This window comes from Haliaeetus leucocephalus, unplaced genomic scaffold (assembly GCF_000737465.1).
Source record: "Haliaeetus leucocephalus isolate CR32 unplaced genomic scaffold, Haliaeetus_leucocephalus-4.0 Scaffold384, whole genome shotgun sequence".
Taxonomy (NCBI): domain Eukaryota; kingdom Metazoa; phylum Chordata; class Aves; order Accipitriformes; family Accipitridae; genus Haliaeetus; species Haliaeetus leucocephalus.
The window spans coordinates 8,549,722-8,570,958 of record NW_010972820.1 but is presented as its reverse complement, the minus strand read 5'-3'; the positions used below and the strand labels follow the sequence as shown (position 1 = coordinate 8,570,958).

The following is a 21,237-nucleotide window of genomic DNA, read 5'->3' as shown; positions in this document are numbered from 1 at the left end:
CCATCATAGGCAGCATGCCGCAGATGTCAAAGAAAAAGGAAAAAAAGAAAAAAACTGGACACATTAGTCAATTCAAATAGATGGTAAAGCTTTCTCTGCTGAAAACAGCTGTGGGAAGCAAGGGATGCAGTGGCCCTGCTGTAAGGATCTTTGTGCCTTTCCATACAAGTGGTAAGGGAACCAAATTTTGACGGACCTTGTGATCTGGAGGATGTTACTAGTCTCTGTTATCTAGGGTACCAGGAAAGCTGAGGCCCTGTCTCCAGCTTCTTAGATAAGCAAGGATGTGTCAAACTCAGCTCTTGCCTTTCTTGTCCCTGCCACTTACTAGTTTTTGCAGGTAACAAAGACAAATAGAAAACACTTGCGGTAGCAGTGTAGCTGCACAACCTTTTGCCTTTCTGGTGGTTGTTTTTAAGTTCCCCAAATCTTGGGATGATGCCATTGAATAACTGACAATAAAGTCTCCCATAGAAGATGAGACCTGAATGTTAAATATAAAAAAGGCAAAGAAATCATCTTGACACCCCACGTTTTTCAGTCCTACATGATACAAGCAAACACGTCTTTTGCCTTTCATATCTCAAAAAATTCTCTTTTCAAGCTGTATAAATTTTCCATTCAGAGCTCTTGACAGCCACGTTCCCGTAGCTCATGACAAACTGCTGAGCACTCCCTCTGTGGCACATGGGGATAAGTGAGTGATGCCACTGAAGCCTGGCATATCTCTCAGCAGCAGCTACATGCAAAATTTCCATAATTTTATCTTTGACCCAGTAAAGACTCAATACTTTTGTCATAAAGCATTGGTTTTTCCTTTGTAGGATCTTGATTGTGGTCCCAAATGGAAAGCAGGAGGTACACAGATTTTGGATGGATCTGGTCATTATTATGTGCCAGCTCAAAAGCCCTTGCAAGCAGCCCTGAAAAACGGAAATTCACTGTTACCACCTGCTGTAGACCAAGGGGACTGAAGATAGCAGACCTAAAAAATGCTGCCTTAGTAAATAAGTAACATCTGCCCTGGCCCTTCACATTTACAAAATAATTTACAAACTTTAATTAATCACCACAGCATTTGTGTTATGTTGTAGTAAATACTATTTATAGGTAGCAGTAAATATTTTTCATCCATTTATATGGATGTCAAGTCTGCAGCTGAGAGATTAAATAAGCCAACTAAAGCCACATAGTATGTCCATGTCTGTCCAAGCACAGCTCAGAGTTCCGTCGTTGCCATTTGAGAGCCCAGCACCAGTGGGTTGTGTGTGGTATCACATCCTGAAGCATGCTCACCATTGTTGCTCAGTGATCTCGCCAAGTGTCTGTGCTGGCATCAAGGAACAAAGAAGAGCCTGAGACAGTAACTGGCTGCAACCCAGAGACTCACCTCGGACATCCCCTGAGCAGCGCCTGGGGGCACATCTCCTCTTCCTGGGCAGGTTAAAGACTGTACTGGGTTGGAGTTTATTTTCTTCATAGCAGCTCACCTTGTGCTATGTTTTAGACTTGAGACCAAAACAATACTGGTAACACACTAACGTTTTAGTTATTGCTGAAAAGTGCTTGCACAGCATCAAAGTCTTCTCCGCTTCTCACTCTCCCCCCGCCCAGTGAAGAGACTGGGGGTGCACAAGAGGTTGGGAGGGGACACAACCGGGCAGATGACTCGAACTAACCAGAGATATTCCATGCCATATAATGTGCTCAGCAATACAATGGAGAGGAGGAGGCTTAGGGACATTAGCCATCTTTTGCTCAGGAACTGGCTGGACATACGTCTACCTGTCTCAGGCCAAATCTTGAGAAGCTAAAGACTTCGAGGCAGTTTCTCCACTGCTGTACATCAGTGTAGCTTAACATATTTAACTTGATTTAGGTGAAGACTGGGTCCATCTGCTTTATACCAGCCTGAGAATGATTCTTTTCTTAAGACGCTTTTGGGAGTGCTGACAGGAACCCCTATGCACTTATGATTCAGACTTCAGACATCACTTTCTGGTTCCTCCAGCTCTTGCAGAGGGAACCTTCCCAGGACAGGTTTCTCCTCTTATTTATATGGGTTCCTGGGGCTTACAAGGCAATCTAGAAAGAATTCCTCTTACTACATAGATATCTCACTCTAGACTCAGTCTCACTGTACACCTTAAATGAAGAAGGTAAAAATGCACATTATTGCCTCTATGCTTGAGGATGAGTCTCTCAGCAGTATGTCACACAAGTGTGGTCACAACAACTGCTTCCCTTGTACCCTTATCTCACATTTAACCTTTCTGAAATGTCAGGATTCTTTTCTACCCTGAACACATATTTCCTTTAAGTTGCATTATCACCCCCAAACCCATTTACGCTTATTTAAAAACCTATAGCCTTGAAAGTCAAGACACTTGAACTCAAGGCTTTCTTGACTCTTTCCCTCGATCTACCACAGGAGGAGGTACCAACTATTAGAGACAAACACAGGCTAGGTAGTGTCCCTTTCCCTGCCCAAGACAGAATGTGCTAAAAAGGTCTTTCATTCTCATCACCTCTTACATGTGTGTCTCCCCTACTGTTTCCAAAAGTCTACGAAAACTGTCATCAGGGGCTGACTGCTTGAAGGCAAGAGGTGTTCTCCTGATAGTGAATAAGAGTTGAATAAAACATGAATCATCACGAAGAGTTTGCATGAAGAGAGGAAGTATGACTTCAATGAGAAGGTGTAATGATGAAGATGGGTAAAGAGAAGGGTGGTATCGAAATGTGAGGGATTAAGGAACTCTTCACAAGCAGCATCATGGGTGGATGCAAGCGAGGTAAGTTTGCACACATCAAATTCAGCTTTAACACAATTCAGTGGAATAGTTGCATTTGCATACTTAGTCCTCTAAGGCAGAGAAATGAGAAAGGGAGAATGGAGTGATGGGTAGGGCCATGCTCCCACCTGAGGCTGTATCACTGAGCGTGCCTCAGGTCACTGCACTTCTGGGGAAGGTTAGGTATTTTGTCTTCCACTGAATTCAGCAAGTTATAGAACAGGATCCTTAAATTTGGATCAAGAGATTTGTGTTTTATCCAGTCCAATACATTTTTCATACTATTAGGTGCAAAAGGCATAGATCACTGGTCAATATCCTGATTCATGGCAATGAATTCATGGCAATGCATTAAACTTGACACATTCTTCCTCACCATGCTGTGATAAATCCTCCATTAAAACTGGTCTTGCAACACTTACAAAATGTGGACAAAACAAGACTTACCTTCCCCTCTGTTCTTTCTGTGTCACTTTCGGTATCTGTGACTACTTCAAGACCTCAAAAGCATTACTTCCGACTACTGTCGCTGACGCTCGCCTTGCCCACTAACCCAGTTTACCGATGTTGGAGAGGCTCTTGCCATGATTCTTTTCCAGCCCAGACCTACACAAAACTGAACTGACTTGGGTTGTCACATCACAGTTGTGGTCACAAGGCCTGTGAAAGGTTTTGCCTAGAAGAAATTTTGGCAGGATTGCAGGCTTCTCCTGCTAAATAAAAAGATATCATATGAAGTCCTGTTGGTTTTCAAAACCTTTGTTTGTGGCTTGCTGACTGAGCAGTCCTCTTGAGTCAAGTGGAATTACATATGCACGTGAAGTCATCCGGGTATGATGACTACAGAACTGGGATCTTCCTGGTTTCTGGCTAGCACATGCTACTGGTTAGCAAACATTACTCGTGTTTAAATCACTGAAATGGAAGGAATGGCTGTACAATCGGTCAAGCAGCACTTGAAGAGGAAGGAAACATTATACAGTATTTATTTATTTATCTGTCACTCATGGTCTGGTGAGCATAGCAAAGTGCTGCAATTGTTGTTATTGGCAAATCTGGCTTTTACACTAATTTGTAGATGAAGAAAAAGGCAGTTATGTGATTATAGACTGCTTGAATGGGCTTTGTCAGGGACTTTGAAGAATCCTAATTCAAAAACTCTCAATTTCTATTTCGTTCGAGTAAAACTGTCAAACCCCATGTTTCTTGTTCATCTGTCTTGGATCTCCATTTGGGAAACTTTTGAAGCCAGATTTCAGTGGAGTTGCGCCTTAAAAATATTCACATTCTGACATCAGATAGTGCCTTTACTACTCTTCAGTGTCCCCCGTTATCAAATATTTGCATAAAATCAGAGCATGTTTCTAGCTTCCTGACAGATGTCAGTGAATAGCTCTGCATAATTTGCAAACTACTGTTCATGATTAAATATTCCAAAATGCTTATTGCTGTCTTCTATTCAGTAATGATTTATGTATCATTTTATTATATACTTTGACTTGATCTCCAAACACATCAGAGAAAAGTATCTCCCTTCACCCAGTCTGGTAAAAAATAAACAAGGATGATGAACATTAAAAAGGGAAAGGAAAAGAAATGTAAGAAAACAGGACTGTCTAGATTCACAGATCAATTGCTGTGCAACTTAACATACAAGATGATTGCAAGCATTTGTTTAAATTAAATAGTGAAATAGACCATCTGCAGCAGTGGACAACCCAGTCAACCTTCTTGAATTGCTTCCTGATTTGGAGTTCATAAAAATACAAGAAGAATTTATGTTAGTTTTTCAATTTGTAAAACCTTGTTTGTGCACAATGAAGCTAGATTTCAGCTGTTTTTTCTTTTCATGAGCGACTTGGTCTCTTCTTTGAAACAGCATACCAGTACTCCCTTTTTGGAAGGACTGCCTGTGTCTGAGGCATATGTGATTGCATAAATTTAATCAACACCACAGTAAAATCACTTGCTGTCTGATTACATGTTTTATTCCCTTAAACCAGCTCCTGTGAAACAAACCATAACATGTAGAAAATCAAAAGATACATAATTGCTGTCTTATTCTGCTACACATCATTCAGTACCTTACCATATTCTCTGGTAGTTTTAGTGTTTTAGAGAGTTCCTGGGTTTTTAACATATCTCTTAGTTAGTATGACAATGTGCAGGATATTTTCCTTGGCTTATGTCTTTTTTTGTAGAGCTTTTTCTCTTCTTTCCCTCTTTCTTACAAACAGAGGGAACCCGACTTAACTAAGTTCAGCAGAATTGACGTTTCCTTGATCTTGGTTGCCTTCTTTGACTAATACCCAATCATTTAAGCCCTCTTGATTCCTTGTTGCCATTCACGTGGCTGAAAGAATACTGTCCGAATCTGCACATGGAACATCACTATCTGCATTTAAAAAAAAAAGAAAAGATAACAGCCCAGTGATATACACGCAGTATCAGAAAGCAAACAAAATCAGACAGCTGCTGGAGAAAGTTGGTCTAGTGACCTCACAAAGAGTGACTGATGATTCAAATTTATTTTCTGCTATTGCCTGTATAGCTTTAAGCAAATCCCTTAGGGAAGGCTGGTCATCACCATTTATACCTCCACAAGCAGCAATACAGTTACGAATGCATGACTCGCTTCTTTTGGTAGTAAAGACAGCCTGCATAAAGCCAAAGTGATTTTAATCTGTACATTTGTGTAACCCTGCTAATAATACTGCTAGAGTCCTGTAACATAGGCAGTTTTCTACCTACTAAATCATTATATACTGTCTCTCTAGAGGACTTGTAATATTCTGTCTTTCTAGAAGCTTGAACTTGGCAAGCCAGTGTATTTTTCCCATTTCTAAAAACTTTATAATTTTTCCCTAATTTTATGCTGTTCACATATATAGAGTTGCCTGAAATCTGCTGCAGAGGATATACCTTTTAAAAAATGTAAAAACTATTAACTAAATACTCAAGTTATAATTGTTGCTATTTTTTGCATTTATTTTTGTAACATGTACCTTCTTTTATTACACTCCCTCCTTATTTTACTTCACAACTGGAAAATTAAGCATGTGACATTCCAGGTTATCTGTGCAACAGAATCACAAGCATTGTGCTGTTGCACCAGGCAACATACAATTTATTATGTCACTATAATGACACGCCCGCCCAAGCTATAAAGTCAGAAGTCTGTTCCGCATGCTAGAGTCCATTAGGAAAGATTATCAGGAAAAGTCTGAAGGAGAATTTTGATTTTAGAAACCTGTTAGCAAGATTGGGATTGGGACATAGAGCAAACTGTGGTCACATACCACAGTGACTGACAGCTACGAAAAATCATTTGATACTCACTTTGTCAGTTCAGGACTATTATGGCAATATTTAGTAATTCAATCCTGACTAAACCATTACCAACTGGTACAGCTCTTCTTTGTTATTTGGTTTTTGTTTAATAAAGCTTTTAATGGGAACCCTCAGGGGCAAGTTGCTTTGGAAAAGGCACACTGGCAAATGCTGAGGGCACGTTTGCAGCAAACTCTTAAGAGAGAAACCTTAAAATAAGGACCCAAGTAAAACTGGGTATTTACAGACCAGACATATGCCGGCTGACCTGCCTAAGTATAGAACACTAGAGGAGCATTCAGATTTGTTTCCTGTATAAGTATCTGGAACTGATGAGGTGATGTTTACACAAATGTGAGTATGAGGTCACTGAGATATTTTTACCAGATATATAGATACATTACTAATTCTTTCCCCAACAGGTCTGAAGAACTACAGAATATATAAAATATTATAATCCTTTTTCAGCCTATGTGCCACTGTGTTTCTCATTATGGAGAAAAAGAGCTAAAAAATCAAACACCTTGCCTTGGTTTTACTTTTTGAGCTTTGGGAACAAAATGAGCAAGAAAGACTATTTTTGCAGAATATTCTTATCCTATCCAAAGATGGAGGAAGAATATAAAGTTGATGACCTTTCTCTTACAATATGACACGTATAAGCTACATTGCCACTTTCACAATGAGATTTTTGACTACAAGTGCCCTTTCCTTCACTGTTGTTTCATCTCTTAGCATAGTGTTTGGCACCTATGAAAGCTTAGCACCATTCTGCTGTACAAGCCAAAACATCTATGCAAAGATGTCAAGTTATGTAGTACAATACTTGCCTCTCATGTAAGTCAGCAAAGCAAGCAATTTTTGCTCACTTACTTGTATGATGGATGGACACAGAAGATACTGAAAATGAGCAATTGAGGAAACAAATCATTATATGTTGTGAAATTCCCCCAGAAATGTGAAGGCTAGAAGCACCGCCAACACCCTGGGAAGCCATAAGCCAATGCAGAGAATTCTGAATAATTTTTGGAAACTCCAAAAAATCTTAAGAATTCGAAGGCAAATAGAGAGAAGCTGGAGTGGGGAGGCAGGTCAGTATATTCATGAGATATCATTCTTTTCTTTTCAGTTTTAACATTGCTAAAATTAGTTGATTGATGTATAGTCATGCTGGGTTATACGTGAGTAAATGCAGGATAAACCATGTGATGTGATCCCCTCAGATTTCACAAGCAAAGCCTGGCTGAGCCAACAAAACACCCCGAGAGGAGGCGTCCAAGGAACACCTTCATGGAATCTGAAGTCATGCCGGGGAGTCAACTCCAAATGCTTAAATCCTGAGGGGTTGTCTACACTGTGGACTGCTGCGTAGTGTAGAGTTACCTACGTTCACTTCAAACAACCTACCTCAGGGCATGAGGCAGGCTAGCTCTGGCAGTCCAGATCTTTGCACAGGCTGAGGAGTACTCTGCTGAGAAGCAGGTTCCCACTGAGCTCTGTGCTCTCTCAGGTAGACTGCTTCCAATAACTAAAATAGCATGTTCAAAGCTCAGCACTGTACTTGCATGGATACCTGTTTCAGGTCCTAAATGCATGTAGCTTTGACCTTGCTAGACACTTTTCTTGGTAGTGGTGTGCTTAAAGCACAACATCGTAGCCAAACTGCAGGAAAATTAATTACAACACATCTCTCCAGAGGTAGGCAGAAGCTTACTCTAGGGAGCCACACATTAATTGACACAAGAAACTATGATCGCCTGACTCATACTAATGAGGGATGGAGTTTGCTTGCTTAGCCTCCTCTGAGGAGACCGGTCCCAACCCGATAAAATCTGTGCTTCCCGCTTCACAATCTCAGCATCTCAGTCGGCTGCTTCCTGCCGCAGGGCAGCTGGGGTGCCGAGCTGGGCCATGTATCCTGCGTTGCAATTGCAGAGTGTCTTTCCTTGCCTGCTCAGTAGGCTGTGTGGGCTCACAACATGTTTTGAAATCCTGCCTGGAAGGGTGCAAATTTTTGTGATGTCTTGATAAGCAGATGGGGTTTTGGTGTTTTAAGTTCAGAAGGTGACAACATATAAGAAGGAAAAAAAATGTCAGTAGAAAAGCTGATTGGTAGACTGAACAAACTGATCTAGAGATGCTGATCCTCTATTACAGCTATTTCAGGGCCAGATCCTCAACTAGCGCAAATTAACAAAGCTCCATAGAAACCAGTGGGATGCCACTGATTTACACCAGCTAAGTAGCCAGCCTGAGACGTTACTAATTCTGGGTAATATATCTCATATGACGCTTAGCACCTTCAACATGGTAAGGTATTTAGAAGTGCAGCCACATTTGCTTTTTCCCATTAATATCCTCTTGTTTTTTCTCATATATACTCTGCCCTTTGTCCCTGCCACACAACATATGTGGTAGTAAACAAGAGACTGGCTGACTTACCAGCATAGCTGAAAGATGTACCCCAGAGTGAACACATTCAAAAGAAGTGCTTGATGACAACATATCTTTGTTAAGGGTGAAAAAGTGGCTATTGAACCCTGACTTCTCCACCTCAGCTATGTTGGTTAGCTCAAGGAGATAGTTCCTGTGCAGGGTGTATCTTCCTGATACCTGCTGGCCACCTGGAGCTGGAGGTGCTGTGTTTCAGTTTCTGCACATTGCCAGTAAGAATATAAATAGAACAAATATATATCCGTTTTAATACTCCACTCTGTATTATATATCAGTGGAGATATATCTGTGTTTCCTGTCTAATGAAGCATATGATCTTGCATGGTTTCAGGGTGACTCACCGAGCTTTGCTATTCTGTCAGACACTAAAGGTACTAAAAGCGAGAATTTTGTTCATCCTGCATTTCCACTGCACTAAACTGCTTAAAGCATTGACTGCCTGTCTTTCTTTTTATTTTAATAGATTTTTCAGAGATCTGTGGACTGAAACCTCTGTGTGCAAGAAGCTGTCTTGGGAAATAATACATAAACCTGTTTATTATCTTGTTTTTTATCATTTTTAATACAAAAGCACCGAAAAAAGGCCAGTTCCACATTTGCTGCAATACAATAAGGCTATATAAATAGGAAAGCACCACCCTTCTCCAGGTCACAAAGCAGGATTCATTTTACTAAGTTTTAATCACCCAGATCTTACATGTCCAGCTTAAGCTCCTTGCCTAGGCTGCCTTTACAGTCAATGGAGGGATAAAGGAGGACTGAGTTGCTTTGTGGAGATGTTTATTTCACATCCTTACCTTTACACAATAACATCCCCTGAACATGTCTACAACTCTCCAGTGATTGTCAAACAGCCTAGACAGCCAGCATAAACACAGTGCCTAAGTTTTAGTTGCTTATATCCGTACACCCATACACAAATGTCACCTCTTATAACATCATATCATCTGATTTTTTTTCCTCAGTCCAGGGCAAAGTATTAGCATGACTTTCCTTGCAGTATCATATAGCTCATGTGCGCTCTCTGGAATCACACAGCATTTGTCTAGGGGACAAATAAGAAGTGATCACACCACCAAGTCCGCCTTTTCCTGCAGTGTTGTAACCACTCACTGTTTTGGAAGAAGCCTTTTCTCTGACCTCCACTGGCTTTGGGTCAGCCACTCACTAAGCTAAGTGGGAAAGAGGATTACTGAATTTCAGAAAAATACAAAGGAGACTAGATATAAGGTTTTAAAAATGTCTCTTATCAACACATATGCTTTGGAGAAGCTTCCTTTTGTTCAAGTGATTACCTGAAGTTCAGAGAGGTATGCAGACTAGTTTTTAAAAGGCAGCTGGTTTTAGGAAAATAAACTGATGATTCTTACACGAGGAACAGCAAACCAGTACCACTCAGCGAGCAGAAAGGGCAGACATATAATTAATGGTGAAATCACCAATTCCAGATTTTAATATCAAATCCCCTCAATGCAAAGTTTTGCAGAGAGATTTAAAAAAAAAAAAAAGGTGACACTTTTAGCAAGTAGCTTAATTGCTGAAAAAAGTAAATACACTGAGTCACTGGCTTTGGAAAGAAAAGTGAAAAAAGGAAACATTATAAAATTACGGTTTTATCTTCTGACATTTTTCAAGCAACATCTCCAGCTTAGGGATTTAAAAATGACATTTTTGAGGCCAAATGTGTTTCCTTTTAGTCTTTAGTCTTTTACCCTGGATTTCCTCAGGCTCCCTTCAACTGCTCTGCATCTCCTCTCACCAGAGGAGCCACTTCTAGCAGTAAGAGCGTGGTGCTCCAACACAGCTTCTGAGCAATTATGACATTTTTTCCTTATAGGTCCAAAAGGGATTGTGGGGAGCAGCCCTGATAAGAATAGTCCTCCTGGGTCATAAAGGCAAGGAGCCGCTCCAGCTGCTTAATGCCCAGTTGTCTGATGTCGGCAAAGACGTTTGCCAAAACAAACAGGTGTTTCCATCTGTAAAGGGGCATGCTTGGGACCTGAAAAAATATAGTGCTGTCTTGTATGTGCAAATGTAAAAAGTTATGTCTGAAAATAGATGGACTGGTTATTTTTACAGCAATGCAGGGCCATCCTGTTAGCATGCTGATTCATGACATTTCATTTGCTCTTCTTGAAACTGGGGGAAGAACAGCCTATCTTTCAGTAATGAATGGGTCTCTTGTGATGGGGCCTCTGCTCAGTCAATTCCCATTGGATTCAAAACCCACTGGTGTCTCAGTCCTCTAGCTGGATAGTGCTTCTCTCACTCAAAAAAATGTTGTTAATGCTACTTAATGCCCATGATCAATGTCCTGGGAAAGTCTGTAAGAGCAAGAAGGAAAAACTAAACTGATAGACCCATTCCTGGTCCTGAGTTTGCTTCCTTCCCTTCCAAACCAGCAGTGCCAGGAGCTGCTGGTATTGCTCAGGCATATTTACTGCCACTCAATACCTCCTTTGCAATAACAAAGCCAGTGTCCCTTTTGTCATCTCCATGCTATCCTGTTAGCGTGCTCTCCAGACCATTATCTGTATTAGTTCACCCACACTTGTAACTTGTGTGTCATACTGCACCGGCATTAATGTTCTTGAGAACATCTAATGTTTTCCAGCTCTCCCACCTAGGAAATAGCGCCAACAGCAGGTACAGACCTGCTAAAGGTGTGGCTACCTACAAGCAGGTAAGGCTCAACAGAATTTGGAAGATGTATGATTCCATGTAGGGCTAAGTATCATAGTTATTTTGAGGCCTGTCATTTCACTTTGCTTGACATTTGGCTCTTTCTTTTGGCATCAAGTCTTCTGGTGAGAGCAAGCATTTCTTGGCGGGAGGCTCATGACAGGAGTTTCATGACACACAAAGGCCAATGACCGCGTAACACTTTTGGAAAATGTTGTCCAGGACAATCCATCATGGAACAGTCTTCTGGTTTATTTGTTTTGGCTGTCATCTTCCCACTGCTACTACAAATACAAGAAGTACTTCACTTAGTCCCAGCTAAAAATGAGTGCAAATTTAAAAAATCTCTTACTTATTAAACAGTGTTTTACAAATCACAGATGAAGACATATTCCATGCCCCAAACTGTTTACAACAGGGTCATAATGGAGCATGCATTTTAGTCTGGAAGCTCAACCAGAACTCAAATTGCCAGTTCTTGCTTAAATCAATAGCACTTCTGGAGCCCACATTTCACTGAACTCCACTGCATGAGATTTACATCACAGGCAGAAAAACTATTGAATTAATTTAAGGCTGGAGAGCTACAGAAAACTGACATGCATGTGTCCCTGATCAGATAATCCAGCAACTTTAAGACATCACCAGGACTCTAGGCCTTCAGTCAAGTAGGCAGAATAACATTTTAATGGGCTTATAAAGACTACTTAAGGAAAGAGGGAGATAACCTACAGGCGAACTATGAATATATGGGGAAATAAGCATGTGCATTATAAAGACATGTAAAGAGCTTATCAAGTGTTTAGTCTTTTAAAATACATTTAAGTGAAAGGATGATACACAGACAAATAAATAAAATTCAAGCTATACTGTTTCCTGATGGGCATTCCCTGTATGAAAATCACCAAATGAGCCTGTGGAGAAGTTAAGGAAGAGTTTCAAGAACTGAAGCATGAAAACATTGAATGGAAGCATGAAAACAGTTGCTTTGTCTTCCCATCCCAATGCTGATCCAGCAGCGGGTCTGTGGCAACAACAGCAGCTAGGCAGAGCCTATGGAAAGGAAAGAATGCGGGGAAGCCACAAGAAGGAACAGAGTAGCTGGTGGAGAAAAGGGTAAGGCTCAGGGAGAGAGCAAAACAGGCTGACTCTGAGAGCTATTGACAAAGCTCTGCCTGCACTGAATTGCCCTGCTTACCACAGTGGGCCAGATTTTACCAACTAGGTTATTATAAACAGGCTTAATGGAGTCTGATTTCAAAAAGTGACCACTGCCAAGAGATTCCCTGAATATAACACGCATTATGGAGTACCGCTATTAAGACTACCCTAAAAGTCCATTATACAACCCCATTTTCTGTAGTAAACTGGTTTTTTTTCAAATTTTAACCATTCAAACTGAAACTTTTCATGGAAGTCTCAATCCATATTTTCCTTTTCAATAACTTGGCCATTTCTAAGAATGCTACTTTTGTCCCTGGCAAACAAATAAAGCAATGGCTTTTTCTCTGTGACCTCTGCTGTGTGGCAGAACCTAAAATTTTGGCAAAATAATCTTTTTTACATTAAGAATATGTATTTGTCATTCCAGTGAAAGTAACCATTTGCCTAGACTGAGCTAGTTAACAGCAGGGGAAGGATCATGCTTAGCTGGCACATGCTAAGCAGAGACTTGCACTGAAACTAAATTCCTTGCATGTCACATCTATGCCAGGCCTGCTCCACCAAAAGGACGACAACCTGTATTCCAGCCTCTTTCCCCAACTCCAACAGCAGAAGGGCAGGCTCATATTTAAAAGTTTCAGCCCTGCTAAAGATTTTAACAGATATTGATGTAATGCCACGAGAATTTCTTAATTCCCTTAGTTTTCATGTCTCTCTTGCCCTTGGAGTTAGGGATCGCAGAGCAAAGGTGTCTAAGCTAGGAAACCACACTAGCTCAGGAGTAGAGGCAAGCAGTCAAATCAGTACAGTCCTGTACAGCCCTCTATCCAGTGGATGTTGTGTTCTGTTGCCATCTTAAAATTAAACATCTAGTCCAAGATGCTGTATCCAAGTCGAATATGGCAAGTCACCTAGATTCCAGCCATCATCAAGGGAGAGAAAGGCAAAAGGTGACCCCTTTCATACTATGACACATGCCTAAAACATAGGAGTTGTCACTCTCTGGAGATGTCTGTTTCTGCTCCTGAGTGAGAAGCCTAGAAGAGTATCTTAGATGAGACTCCTAGCTTCTAGACAGCTGCATTTAGGTGAGGTGAAGTCCATCCAAAACGTAAGCCCTATTAGCTTGGGCATAGTGCCTAATTAATTAGCTGTACTCCTTTCCTGAGCTAATGGCAGTCTTAGATTTGTGCCAGATTGTCTCTTTCCTGAACTCCCTATGCAGATGCCCTTAAAGAAACTAGGAAATTACACTACATGCTTTTCATAATAGCACAAGGGTGCAAAATCAGTTGTTAAAAAAGCATGAAATAATAGGTTATCTTTGGTCCCATCATGTCTTGATAAAGTCTTTAGCCTTGTAATGACATATGATAAAGTCTCTAGTCTTGTAATGACATACAAACATGTCATGCACAGACAGGATTTGACAGAGAGAGAAATCACGATGGGGATAAACTGACATTTGTAAAGCTACACCAAATGATAAAGATAAGCAAAATATTAAATACACCAAATGATAAACGATAAGCAAAATACCAATGCCAGTGAATTGAATATAGGTAGAATCCTGTAGAAAAATCACTATGTAGGTGTGTAATTGAGTACTGTGTCGTTCCTGGAATGGATCAGGGAGTTTCTAGGAAATCAGAAAATATTGATGTATCACAACTGTTTATGAAGCAGGGCAAGTTCCTAGTTCAACAAGATTTTGTGAAGGAAAAAAAATCCGAAATCAAAACAAAGCCTTTAGATATTTTAGAAACAACTAGGTTTTCCTTTTTTAGAATGCAAAGTAATGCTTTTAACAGGAAATATTTTTCATTAGAAAATCACACAATGCAAACGGGTTAAATTAAAAAAACCCAAACAACACTCTCTGAAATAAAAGTGAAATATTTCAACTGATAAAAACTTTCTTTTTGCAGATTTTCAGATCACATTGTTTACTAAGACATCACCTTTCGTCAAGATTTAGCCAGTCAGGAATTACTGCAGGATGTGAAAACCTTCTTGTTCTCACCCAGTCAGGATGTTTACTTCCATGTTTAGATGATGTGAATCACAGTTACACAGACAACATCAAATTTAGCATCACCTTTTTTTTTAATTCCTCTCTTCACAACCTTAATAATGTTCTTACATAATTGGGCTTTGTTGTGTCCCATGTCTTAAGTATATCTTCCCTAACATCACCTAGTTCTATTCATTCACAGTGTGCAGAGCAGAGGCATGATGTGACTCCCGGCTGGAGCTATCATAGTTCGGGCTAGGATAAAGGCTGCTTTACTTAGGTACCTAATTTATGCCTCACTTTCAGGCAACTACTAAATCAGTACTCCTAAAGTAAGTGCTTAACTGCCAGGTTTAGCTGATGGAGAGGGAGTAGATGCCTTTGAAATTGGAACAGATTTCCATCTGGAAGCCTTCTAAAGCTCTCCTGGCTGTACAAGGAACTTAAGCATTTACTTTAGCGGAACAGGGTCATGAAGTATCAAAAATTTAGATGCAAGCTGGATACCTCTGTGAGACAGGCTCAATTGCAACCTCATAGAGGTCTTTTTGCTTGGTAATCTTGTATGTGCTTTACCTAATGCATTGTACCTAATGGCACCTAATGAATCTTTACAAGTTCATTATGAGAGGTAAATCATTGCTGTTCCCATTTTATAGGCAGAGAATTTGAGGCAGTGACAAAGGCAATGAAAAGAACTGCTGAATCCCACTTTGTTCATGGGGAAGAAGCCATGGGGACAGCAGGTGCTGGCCCCGACTCACCTTCAAAACCTTGGCTGATGACTCCAGTTGCTGTCTCTTTGTCTTCAAGGTAGTGGATGAAGGACAGCGGAGAGCGTCTTACCTCTTGCAGTTTGTTCTGAATATAAGAGAAAGTAGGTCTGTTGCGAGGTTCTTGGGCCCAGCATCTTGTCATTAAATCACATCTGGAAAAAAAATTGTTAAAATGCAAACATTAAAGATAACAGAATCATTAATCTCAACCATTAAATCATCTGAGAAGCAAGTTTGGCCCAGATTTTCAACTTCCGAAAACTTTGTATGTAGTACAAAGATTATCATCAGCTGCTGAGGGAAGGAAAAGCAGATTAAAGATCAGTTGTCAGGAATACTCATTATGAATGCTTTTAATTTTTCAAAGATGGATATTTATGAGATTGGGAGCAGCTATAACATTAAAAAAAAAGACACATTTGCCATTAACATCTGTTGTCACCAAAGAAGTCATCAATATTTTCTAAGAAAGCAGACAAGGAGGTAATTGTCTCACAGAAGAAAAAGGATGTTTAAAACCAGAAATGAACCTGAAGCTATCAGCTCATTTAACCCTCCTTCAACTGATGCTACCTCAAATTTAGGGGAAGTTCAAGGCAAACTCTCCAGCACAGAGAGGGTTAATTTAGACTTCTGCCTCCAGACCAAAACAAATAGGAGTAAGTTTTCCCATCAAAGGCAAAAATGGTATGAGTTTCCTCTGGGTGCAGGGATCCTAGTCCACCTTGCACAACACTATCTGTACTATTCAGTGGAAAACCGCCCCTCCTGTTTGTCTAAAGGATAGGGCTGATTTGTATTGCTTACTCAAGGTGAGTCCAGGCTACACAAAACCAAATCCTACAAAAGCCAGGGGGAGCCAGGCTGAAAACCAAAACACAGCCAGCACCTGGACATGCTAAGTGTTGGGAGTGGGGAGAGGTCTTAGAGTCTCAAAACCAGAGAGCAGCGTTTGAGCAGCCAGTGAAAGGCTGGTTCAGGAAGCTGCTACTGGAATGTGGAATATTCACCTCTAAGCCCTAGGTTCAAATCCTCCCCTGACAAACAGCCTCCCAGACCTGCTGCTATGTGATACCACGTGTTACTGAGTTATGTGAAATGAATTGGCTTGCTCAGATCCTCACTTACCCATCTTAAAAAGGAGATTGCTGTCCTTCACCACAATTGAGTATTTTACAAAACCCTTGGTGACAGGTAAGAGAAATCTCTTGACTTCTGATTTTTCTATGATATTTTTCATTAAAATATTGGCCTTGGGTGAGAAACATGAGTAGAAACTAGAACCACTTTTCATCGACCTGTATCATGTGGTTGTGGAGCTGGACAGAGTGATTCTGGTTTTTTTTTTCAAAAGAATCCAGTGAAATCTTGAAAATCCATTTTAAGAATCTAAAAAGTGGTAGTGATTTCCTAATGCTCTGAATCACTTAATCTGCTTACTTTCAGGTGTACTGGTTATTGACGACACTGGAAATATAGAAGGAAAAGTACTGAATAAGACTCAAGATGAGGTGAAATAACTCCTGCTGCCAGCAAAGTGTCTGTCACATTGAATTCCAAAGCTAGCATTGGATGCTGGAAGCCAAACAATCTACTTTCTGGTCATGCTGGTTGGTAGGATATCCAAGAAAAAAAGGTGAGTTCAGGTGCTGTGCTCCACCAGGTTAGCACTTGGGCTCTCATAAGCAGAGCCTTGTGCAAGGTGTAGCAATGAAGTAAAAGAGGTGACTGTGTACACTGCTCTTCTAATGGAAAGGAAGGAACAGCCAGCCATAGGCCAACAGAGGGAGAAATAAATGGAAAATGATACATAAGACATAGAATCATAGAATGGTTTGGGTTGGAAAGGACCTTCAGAGATCATCTAGTCCAACCCCCCTGCCATGGCCAGGGACACCTTCCACTGGACCAGGTTGCTCAAAGCCCCATCCAACCTGGCCTTGAACACTGCCAGGGATGGGGCATCCACAGCCTCTCTGGGCAACCTGTTCCAATGTCTCACAACTCTCACAGTGAAGAACTTCTTCCTTATATACAACCTAAATCTACCCTCTTTTCATTTATGAAACAAGAACACAACAAATGTGGATTCTGAATATTTTTGTATTTCTAAGACCAATCTCTGTCTTTCTAAATAACTGATTTTTATTGGACAATCTGCTTTATAAAGGCATTCAGTTTTGTTATTGAGTGGGGATATTCACTGCTGCCAAAACATTCAGAACTGGAATTTTCTCGTTTTAATTATATTCCATATTTTTATTTCCTAAATCAAATTACTTGCTGGTTGGCTTAAAATATTAATACCAGGTAGAACTGATATTGTTCACAAAGTATTTAATTCAGACAGGCTTTAGGTTTCTAATGACAAAAATTTTCATGCTGTCTCAGAATATATCTGCAAATTTTGCATAGATAGCTATTTGTGGCATGTTGTGGCATATTTCAAGGCATGTTGTGACATCCAAAGTTTTAAGTCACATGGCATAAACTTTCACTACCCCAGAAATGCATCAGCATGAGACCAGTAAAGAGGGTGAGCGCCAGGTTAATATGCCAAGATGTACATGAATGACAGCTTGAGCACATTCCTATATTTTTTTGGAGCCAAATATGGGCTAGTAAATAGTGCGTCGCTTCAGTATGAGGAGGAGACTCAGAGGATTCCCCTACTTCATGAGGATAGCCTTTCAAGAAGAGATGAAAGATATCAGATCCAAACACAACATCAGCTAAAGGTTTATGTTAGGTTTAAGAACTAGCCTGTACACCTAGATGTACACCTACACTTCACAACTGTGTTTTATCTGGGTGGGGCAACTGGTAACCATATGTACAACAGATCTGCATACATGGGGCAAATAAGAATTCGAGAGCCTGGAAAACCAAAGAATTAATATTCAGTATCTAATATTTGAGGCTGAAAGTGAACAACTCCTGAAATGCTCTTTAGTGCACAGAAGCTACAGGGCATTACCAATTTTCTCTCACACGAGATGGAAAATATAATCGATGTAGGGATTTTCTTAGAAAAGGACAAAATTTGTGAGAATGAAGAAGACCTCCTGCTTTCATTTGATGCATTCTTGAGCAAGCCCTTCTTCTCTCCCACCCTCCAAATCCTTCCACGGCGGTGTTCCCAGAGCCAAATAGGAAAAGCTCTTAGTTACCAAAGTAAAGTTTCTTCATCAAACTCAGCTGTGTAACTTTGCATGGGAGTGAGCATTTGGTGAAACCGCAGCTGCAAGTCAGCAAGTGGCACCACGCTTGTACAAATTCTCCTGACTGTAACCCACAGCCTTAGAGGATCTATCTTAAATTATCTCAGTTCAGTCCAAACCTTGGCATGCTCTTGCATGCAAGCCTTGCACCTGGGTGTGGCTGTGCCACATGTGGATCTCTGACTGCAAAAGTAGTGCCATTCATACATCTAATTCATATTTCAATAAATGTGGCTCATTTATAGATTCCCAACCCCCTTTTCCAATTATTTACCAAGCTTTACCTACCCACACTTCTTTGGGGGAAAGCAGGTGATTACTCCCTGGAGCAACATCTTGTGGAGGCGAGGGGGAGAATTTCTCCCCCCTGCCAAAAAAACCAATCCCACTTCCTTTGTGCTTTTACACCCCAAGGTTTCTGTGTCAGCCCTACTTGCCCTTGCAGTGTGAGCCTTCCACAGATTCCTAAACACTTCTCAGCTGAAGTAGTTTGGCCTTTGAACTCTCTTCCTATCAGTGATGTTTTGTTTTGTCAAATGACAATGAGCAAGCCAAAGTGCCGAGGAGACAATTACTGACTGCTGATGTCCTGATGCAGGTTCAAAACCACAAGGAGGGAAGCAGGAATGTCAAGAATCCCAGCATGCCATTAATGACCTAGCAAAGTAGCAAAAAGCTATTTACGCTACTGACAGAAGCTGCATGCAGGTGCTGAGTGTTCACCAAATGAGATAAAAGATGGTACAAGACTCTAAGAGCTCATTCAGCCCCTTGGCTTTCAAAAACTACATTACTGCTATTAGGCCCTGATCCTACAAGTTACAACAGGCAGACCAGTGTTTAAGCCCAGGTGCTATGCTAAATTTAAGATCTGGGACCTTAAAAATTACTTCAAGCAAAGTTTTCTTGATTCCTCTGAAGATCTGGTCACTCATTTTAAAGGCAACTTATGAGCCTTTGTGTGAGCTTGAATATCAAACTAGTACATGGATATACCTTACCTCCTATGCTTTTTTATTCACAGGACAGCTGTCAGGAATTTTTTGAGGAAACCTTTTTCAGCAGAAAATATTGAAACGGAAATTGCTTTGGGCTCTCATTTGTTCTGTGACTTCCAGTTTTCACTCTGTTCTAAAAAAGAAAATATCCTAATCTCTTCAATTCTTCAGTTCCACCAAGTGCTAAAGCTTACCTTTTTCTATTGCTAATATGGTGTTTCAGCTACACCTACATAATGATAAATAATCATCCCCTCTGGAACTCAGAGCATGGTAATTGATGCGAGATCTATCACAGAGATCTGGGCTTGCCAATCACAGAATTATTCTCAAGCCATTTCCTCAGCCCCATGAGTACGAACCGTGCACTTTTAAGTAGCCTCTCCTTTCATTTGTAGGACCAGCTGTCAAGTGCATTGTGTGACTGCTTATGCAGAGTGGGTGATATAGGAATTGAGACATGAAATTAGACAATACTGAGTGATCGCTGGGCTCAGGTTCAACTTCCTCCTTTATATACCTCTGGCCAGTATGGGTTTGATCCACTACATGTAATCATTTTATTCTTTTAATTGCAAGAATTTTGCAATTAAACCTGAATTTTGTGCTCAAGAGACAAATGGAAATTGAAAGCTTTGTTTATCCAGCTCAGCTAAAGACTAACCAGAAGTGCAGACTTCCCTTTTGCTGTACTGCTTCAGCTTTTCTTATTGGCTTTTGTAAGAGTTATATCTGCAAAGAGAGCATGGTTTGTTTTCCACCTATGTTCTAATATTAGCCTAATTCCTGCAGCTACCATTAAGAAAGCCAGTTATATCTGCTATCGCAGGCACATGGTGTACAGGGCCCAGTAAATTCTTTCTTAAATCCATTTTAACTTTTAACCAATACCATCAGGCACTCTCAGCCTGTTATCACATTACTACCAGATTCATGCCCAAGACTGACTTTATATTGTCTCTGAAAACCTGTTTAAAAGACCAATATCCACCATTCAACTTCAACACTTAAATTCTTACTCACAGGCTGCACTACTGGATGAATTAGTAGCAGGTTGGGAGCTACAAGTGCTAGCTGTTTTAGCTGAAAAAAAATAGAGGATGTTGAACTCTGCATGGGCATAAGTAACATTCAAAATGACAGCTACCTCACAGTAAGCCTCTTGCTTCTTATAAATATTATCAACAACATTTAAGCAAAATTAACTTACAGGTCATCAGGACAATTGTTTGGAGATTCCAGCCTTCCTCCTGATTGTACATGGTGTAAAATTTCTGTATTGGAGAAACCTGGATATGGTTGTTGACCCGAAGTTAATGTTTCCCACATTAAGACTCCAAAAGCCCTAAGAAACACCAACAAAAAAATGTAATTACCATAGTCATCATGAACAATGTCCCTATCAACAGTTAAAATGTCTCTAACCTAAGAATAAGACTCAGAAAAATTAGGAGTAAGAGTTTAAATTTTTTGTGAAACAATTCATATGTCCTAAAGCCAGCCTCTGGAATAGCTAAAATAAATGTGAAGAACTGACACACTTTCCCAGACTCACCGAGATGCAGCTTAGAAGACACTGAGCACCCACAGCTTTCCTGGACAACACTGTCTGGTTGAGTATGTCCTCACTTAAACAAGTGTTTAGAAATCTCTAGAGGTGTCACTGGAAATGGAGAGATACAAGTTCTCCTAAGCACCACTCACAAAGCAATCACCACTTCATTTGGTTTGGCACAGAGCACTAAATGACTTGCTTAGATAAATGTAAGAGTGGCAGTCAAATGGATGGGCTGCACGGGCTGA

The 21,237-nt window shown here is 40.5% G+C and overlaps 1 protein-coding gene across 1 annotated transcript in view; it reads right to left on the bottom strand.

Annotated features, from left to right (window-relative positions):
• Positions 1-5,044: 5,044 nt before the first annotated feature.
• LOC104835463 (proto-oncogene tyrosine-protein kinase ROS-like) overlaps positions 5,045-21,237 on the bottom strand; it is a 39,281-nt gene continuing 23,088 nt past the window's right edge. Inside the window, 3 exon segments of the mRNA XM_010573458.1 lie at positions 5,045-5,190; positions 15,204-15,367; positions 20,645-20,779. Coding sequence (XP_010571760.1) covers positions 5,045-5,190; positions 15,204-15,367; positions 20,645-20,779 — 445 coding nt within the window.